The 7,448-nt window shown below is 41.8% G+C and overlaps 1 protein-coding gene across 1 annotated transcript in view; it reads left to right on the top strand.

Moving 5' to 3' along the window:
* Nucleotides 1-256: 256 nt before the first annotated feature.
* Nucleotides 257-7,448, top strand: part of TMCC3 (transmembrane and coiled-coil domain family 3) — a 95,479-nt gene continuing 88,287 nt past the window's right edge. The window contains exon 1 of the mRNA XM_086740069.1: nucleotides 257-369. Coding sequence (XP_086596195.1) covers nucleotides 367-369 — 3 coding nt within the window. The 5' untranslated portion in view covers nucleotides 257-366. The remainder of the gene's footprint in view (nucleotides 370-7,448) is intronic.

The raw sequence follows: 7,448 nt of genomic DNA, 5'->3' as shown, positions 1-7,448 counted from the left end.
AGAAAACCTGAGGCACTGAATGCCCTCCTGCGTGTTCTGTCTGTCCTTGGATAGCCGAGGTGCGTAGGCTGGTCACTCTGGCAGACCTGCTGTCTGGGCTTGGTGCTGGGCAGGACATGCTCCCGCAGCGCAAGAGGCTGTGCATTCATGCAAGAGGAGGAGGAGTCTGGTTTTGAGGAAGGCTCTCAGGCTATCTTTAGCAGACAGACTACTGCTGGGTTGCACTTCCAGAAACAGAAGCAGCCCTCTAGTCTGACCTCAGTGCTGTTCAGGTTCTTGCTGCTCAGCTCACACTTTCATGTATCTCCAGTGGATAACTCCTACAGATGCTACATCCAGGCAGAAACCGTCTACATCTCCAAGTTAATGGTAACCACTTAACCCTTCTCACCTTGCTGGGAGAACATTATCCTTCTAGACTGCTAAGGCAACACCAGTGGCTTCTTGAACAGAACTTACCTGTATTTAGATACTACTTTCATCTGCTTTTCCAGCCAGGACTAGGTGGTCTGTTGTGGTCGTGGTCTAGGAGTAAAGATGTTCTCCAGATGCTCAAATTGTTTTTAGTTTGATTGCGTCTTCTGCCCTCTTACGGAGGCCTTGTTCTTTGCCTCCACGACAGCAAGCTGTATGGAGTATGTGCTAAACAGATAGTAATCAGCCTGCAGTGGTGACGGTTAATGTAGGAGGGATGGTGGTTTTATCCTGACTGTCAAGAGTTGGGCAATATACTACCAGCATTAATTAGATCACTACAACTACCAGTGATTAATTAGCTTACATGAGCTGTATGTGATAATACCAGTATTTACTGGAGTTGGTTTACTTTTAGAGTTCATGCAAGATCAGAAAATAGGTCAATCATAATTTCTGTAGTCCTTGTTTTCAGCACTTGCTGGTAAACACAGTTGTTTTGGCTTCATATACCTCACAATTTTCCTTCAGTTTGGAAAAACAGAGAAAGACTTGCATTTACAATGTTCCAAATATATTTGTCATATTTCTCACTCATCCCTTGTATTGCAAGGGCTAGTTTTGAGCATTCACTGCTCAAGTTAGCAGTTGACTCAGTTTATGAATCTATTATCATATGTTTTTGAAGAATTGGGCAGGAGACCAGTTTGGTGCTGACTTGAATGCCCGTGTACAGAACGCAGTGGTATAAATGAACAACAAATTTATCAAAGGTTCTAGGCTGTCTTATCTAGTACTAATTTTTAAAGCAGATTAAAACCAGAGAGTTGTCACCTTCCTTCCTTTAAATGTAATATGGTTTTCCTTTCTAATGTAATAGCTGAGATACTCCATGCCATATGTGTATTCTTATTGTTTTGACTATAAGAGAAGACAATGGGATGTTTCTTCAGAATAAGAACATATTTCTGGATTTAATGACTCATTAGATTCTGAATAGCAGTTGACATGCCATAACCTGGGATTGCGGGGGTGGAAGTGTTCTTATGAGGGACAGAAGACACCAACTGAAAGTGGAACAAGTTATTTCACATTATTATCCCCTGACTGTGTAGTCATCCATAGTAAATACATTTTGTGGGGAGGGCAAGGCTGGTTTTTATAAGTGAACCTAAATAGAAATAGTTTGTGAGCAACACATGCATACAGAGGACAGAAAGCAGCTGACATTATGTGCATAAGAACTGGGGAAACTGAATTGGGAAAGAACACCAGAAGTAGAAAACAAACAGACAAGCAAAACTGATTTTAAAAAATTTATTGGATTTTTTCTTTATATGCAAAGTAGCAAACAGTTGGGAGTTGGGTGGCCCAGTGGGAATTCCTGCTCTGTGGCAGTGTAGTTTGGGACTGCCTGCCTGGCTTGGGGTAGTCCTTGCCAAACTTCAGGTAGCTGAATCTCAGGCAGGGACAGGCCAGGTCGGCCATCTAACCGCCAATGGTAATCAAAGGGATTTTAAATGTACAGAAGCCACCATGCAATGGTGTAAGTAAGACAACTTACACTGTTTAAAAGAAGACTGTTTACAGCCTCTAAGTTGTGTAGATAAACATGCACAAAATAGTTCAAATGATGAGGTAAAGGGGATGTCTATGACTGGATTTCTTCTGGGACTGCAAGAAGTCTTTCCTACTATCTAAGTGTCAGGCTACAGCCTGTTAGTGAAAACGTCAAGCACCTCAGAGGTACTGTGAAGGGGGACCTCTTCTAATGCTTTAACAGTAGCAAGGCTGTGCCCTCTCTTCTCTGCTCTGTGGTGAGAGCCCCAGGGGATATTTCCTCCTAGTTAGATGTTGCTGTCATTAGTGTATGTAAATAGGCTAGCAAAATAGCAGATGTTACTCCTGACAGTCTGGGGCTGTATGGACATTGTGTTGTGTCCATACAGCTCGGTGCCTGGCAGGATCTGTCCGTGCCATATTCGGAAGCAATGCATCTCTGTTAGGAGCACAACAGGTAGAAAGGCCCAAAGACAACTTCCAGAACAAACTTATTTTTATTGTTCATCTGTCCTCTTTGATAAACTGAACTTAAGTATTTAGTGAATGATGTGCTTGTTGAGCATGCTATGGTGGTATTCTGCACTTATTCCAACACTTTTATTTCTTTGAATGCAGATCTCTTACGAGGCCATACAGGACAGTGTCCTGACAGGACCAGGTGGTCCTGCCAGAAGACTGCAGAAAGCTGAGATTCCACAAAATTATATATCATCATGCCCTTGTTTTAAAGATAGCCAGTCAAGGATTAAATGCATAGGCTTAGGTATCTTAAACCAGCTGCTGTTCCGGCAACTCTCACTCTTATTCTGTGAATTGGGTGGCAATAACTGGGGAAGTCAGTTGTTCCAGAAGATGGCTGCATGGAGTGGGTTAGAGGTTTTCTCCATGTGTGTGCCTGCGGGCCGGCACACAGTGAGACTTGGGCTTGCCTTCTATGTTAGACTCAGGGTCTGAAGGTTTCATCCACTGATGTAAATGTAGTTGCCTGTAAAAGGATCTCAGGATGTCTCAGCATAAGAGCAACGGCAGTGCACAGTACCTATAGCAGGGAGTCCTTATCCAGTGATGTGGATGACATATACTTGGGCTCTCCCACATCTGCCTTGCAAGAAGGAATACTGCAAGGCCTCGGTTCTTTCTTGTGTCATCCATTAGTTTTCTTAGTAGGAGGAGATTTAGGAAATAGAATCTCAAATCCACAAAAAGGGATAATTAACCATAGTAATTGATAATGCAGCATGTGTGTTAAAAACTTACAGTAAAGGGAGGCTTTTAAATCCTTGGAGAGAAACTAGTCTGGCTTGTGCTTGGATTTTGAACTTCTAAGAAGTAATGCATTGTAATAGCATTATCATTGCAAATATCAGTGAGCAGTTGCTCTTGGCTTCTTCTGACCTAACATAGGTCAGAGGTCTCGAGTAGGCCGAGACTGTAGCATTTACATCCAGTTCAGTTTTTGTCAGTAACTCCATCTGAAAGGCAGCAGCTCCCCTCTGGCTTTGGAGCCTTGACCATAAAACTGTGCACCCATTGATACCGCTCCTGGGGCCAGAGGTGTGCTGGGTTATTCTCTAGCCTTCTAATGTTCAAGGTTGAGATTCACATAATGATTTAAGTCACAAATAGCAGCATTCTGGGATTTTCACCTTCTCCTCCTGCTTATGCACCTCAGAGAATCTGTGTTGAAGAGTGAATTACACTTAAGAGAGTAAGAGATTGAGATACAAAGTACAAGATGCCTTCTCAGGAGAGACAGGACTTTATTCTTCCATCTCTAGTCTATCCTAGCTGGGTGAAAAAGCCTTGAATGGATGTAGGCCAGCCTTAGTGCAGATCATAACCAGGCCTGGAATTTATGTAATCTACTAATTCTTGAGGTCAATATTTGCTCACAACGCTCAGAAGAAGTCATCTCTTCACTGTGGGGATTCCTAGGTGACTTCTGTCCCCCGTATGGTGCAGGAGATCAGAGCTGCGCATTGTGGTCTTTGCTGGCCTAAAATGTCTGTGCTTCTATGAACTGGGAAACAGCAAAAAGTGGAGCAGTTGTTCGTCAGCACTGAGTTTAATGCAAACTCGTGTTTTGCCCCTGTTATGTTAATTAGGTGCTATTTTGAGTTCAACGGGGGATGCAGTGTTAACCAGACCCTTGTTTTGCCGTTACTTCTTTCAACAGTTAACTTGACGCCGAATCCCACAACACAATTGTCTCCATTATTAATGGCTTTCACCACTAAAGTATTTTTAGCCATGTAGGAAAATACACTAGAAAAAGAAAGGAATCCACTGGCAGATAAACATAAAGGCTTAAGCAGGGCTTTCTCTGCAGCGGTTTTTCTTCCTGCCTTTGAGACTAGCTGCCTGGAGTTTGTGTAGGGAGGAGGCTCTGTGTGACTGTGTCCTAGCTGGTGGTATCTGCCTTTCTGAGAGAGAGAAATATATGAGATGATCTGGCACTACTGTCGAAGCTTGCTCTTTTTGCTGTTAGGAGAAAGGTAGATAAAGGGAGATGACTGAAATGATGAGGTTTCTACCTCTGACACCCACTTGTATGTGCAGCCTTCTTCTGGAAAATTAAAAATGTAACACAAAGTGTCAGCCAGTCAGGCCTTGCAAATTTACACCAGTCCTGAGCTGTAAAAACCACTGCTTTCCTCTTCCTTTCTGGTTACAGGCTTCAGGCAGTGTTGCATGTGCTTAAGGTTACTTGGTCAACTAAATCCAGCACTTACTAAACGGGAGGCAGAAAAAGAGAAGTTTGTAAGAAAAGAAATACAGAAGAATGGCATCCACCTTTTGGAGGGGTAGGATTTAGTTGATATTGCTAATAATAGAGATTTTGCATTCCATGTCACTGGCAAAACTTTATCTCTGCAGTTTTCATTAGTGGGAAGAATGTAAACAAAAATATGGTCACTTCTGATCCTTCCAGACCATCCATTCTCATGGTCCTTTGACACTTTTGTGTCTTCTAGATAAACAATTTCCAGAAAATAGTGGTAACTCTGTGCACTTAAAATTTAGCAGTCTGAACACTTTCATAGCATCAGTTATACTTCATTCTAAGTCTCCTATTTCTAGAGTATTCCTGGTTTTGTGGGATTTGAGTTTTTTCTTTTGGTTTGTTTTTTCATTTTTGTTGTTTTGTTTTGTTTTGTTTTTCCCTGTGGTAGCCTATGAAGGTACCTAAAAACTTGAAGAAATTTGACTGGTTCTTTTACTTTAAAGTATTAAATTGTATAAAGTGATTTCTTTCCTGTTTTCTCTCAGTTTCATGAGTATTGCTTTTATAGATGTGTCTCTGTGTAGTGACCTGAGTTGGATTTCATTACCTGTGTACACTTACTCGAGATGGACAATAATACCATACATGCTCTGAGGAAAAATTAACAAGTTTTCAAAATGGAGGTATTGCAGTGTGATTGCATTATTGATTGGACACTAGTTAAAGTATTTTGGTTGCCTTCTTTTTTATATATAGTTTCTAGATCAGATTCCATTCCCTGTTCCTCTTGTCTTTATAAATTGATGGATCTTAGGTATCTTGAAGGAAAGTTACTGAATGTTTTAGTTTTTTTTGCTATGGGGAAAAAACAAGGTCTGTTATCTTTCTGCAGCTAACACATTAATTGGCATTGCCAAGCCTTTGTCCAAAAACCTTCATGGCAAAAAGAGCAGAAGCTTTCCAGCACCTGGTTTGTAGGAATATGGTGCATCCCAGGTCTTGGTAGAGCTGTCTTCCCCAACACTCACTGTCCATGCTCCCTTTCTTTGTTGAACTTGGTTATATCCCACGCTGACAGGTTGTGCAACATCTTACTGGGAAAACCTGAGCTGACTTTTGAGGACATGGGGCTGTTGCCTTTCTGTGGAGTTTGTTTCTTTCCTCTCTCAGGCTAGTGCTAGTCAGGGGCTGCCCTTGCCTTTTAAAAAGGCAGTTGCCTTGGATGTAGAAAAGGGGACAAGTCCTGTTTTGCTCTTCCAGCACTACCTGCCAACAGCAAAAGCCTGTACACTGTGCAGGGTGAACTCCCTGCAGCACTGATGGGGGACCAAGTGGCCTGCATTCCTCCTGATAGGAGAAATAACTGCTGCTGTTAGCGTTGCTAATTTTGCTATAAATACAATTTTTCATTGCATGTTTTAAAGAGCATCAGTAGGATCAGGCATAAGGCCATGGCTCTGCAAGCAAAACCACTTGGATTACATATTCTGTTCGATGTTTATGTTGTGCCAGGCACAGTGGAGTCTTGTCCTAAACTGAAAGTGCCACTCTGTTATAACTAATAAATAATAACATATGACAGTAATTGTTTCATTACTTTAAGAGTCAGACCCTGTAGTGGAGGATTTACTAATTGACAAACATGTTGTTCAGCTCAGCATTTCCATTAAGGAGAACTGTACTGGGCTTTTCTGTGTCTTTGTACTGAGCTGGAGACTTGAAGTAATTAATCATAATAATATACAAAAAAGTAAAGAGGAAATTAGACAAATGGGTTTGTCTTCAGTGCTTAATGGCTTGTTTTAGGATTCTCCCCAATCCTCCAAGCAAGTGAAATAGATAATGAGGGATTTCCCATGCTGGCCATAGCCTGTGTCTCTAGGTGATAGGAGAGGCAGGAGGCAAAGGCGGGGAGTAGCACAGTGATCATCACAGCCTGGCTTTGACTTGCCAGCCCTTGCTGACAGTAATTGTAACAGTTGCCTTCCCAATAGACTGCTGGGGCGTACCTGGGGAGAACCTAGTGGTTCTCTCTACCTTGGTCACCTGAGACTGCCTCGCTTGTGCCGAGGGCATACTCCAGAGCACTGAGAGGCAAATTAGTTTGTAGAGGTAAACAGAGGCATGATACTGGTCTGGAAATGGAAATTCCTTTCCTGGTTCTGGTGCACACTTCTGGTGATGGCTGGGACAATTTGCTTCTCTCCCAGTTTCCAAAGAGCCATGGAAATAATAATTTCTACTAATTAGTATTCCACCACCTTGCCCTGTTTCCTCCCACTTTTCCTCCCACTTCCTCCTTTCTTTGAGGAAATTTGGAACATTTCTGCACTTTACTGATAAAAAAAAAGAATGTTTTCTTCATCTCTGCAAAATGACACTTAATCCACACCTCTGTCTTTTCATGGTGGTCAAAAATCTGTGAACCCTGCAGTGATGCACTTCTGAAGTTTCCATCATGAATAAAAGGGGCAGTGATTCTGACTGGGTTGCTGGGCTTGTATGTGGATCTCACTATATTAATTTCTTCTTGCACAGATGATTTTTAACAGCTTGGAAATTGTTTTCTTGCTCTGCAAGTTTTGACATTTCAGTGTATTTTTCAAATAGATTTTGAGTTCAGAATGAACTGAATTAAACTGAACCATGTAAGTAACTTCTGCTTATGAGAAATACCACACTAAATTCATGCAAATAAAGTCATAGAGGTGCAAGAATGTTTGCAGGACACTGCTCAAAAGGAAAA

Source organism: Chlamydotis macqueenii, chromosome 1 (assembly GCF_036417535.1).
Source record: "Chlamydotis macqueenii isolate bChlMac1 chromosome 1, bChlMac1.mat, whole genome shotgun sequence".
In the NCBI taxonomy this organism is placed as follows: domain Eukaryota; kingdom Metazoa; phylum Chordata; class Aves; order Otidiformes; family Otididae; genus Chlamydotis; species Chlamydotis macqueenii.
This window is presented reverse-complemented; position numbering and strand designations above follow the sequence as displayed.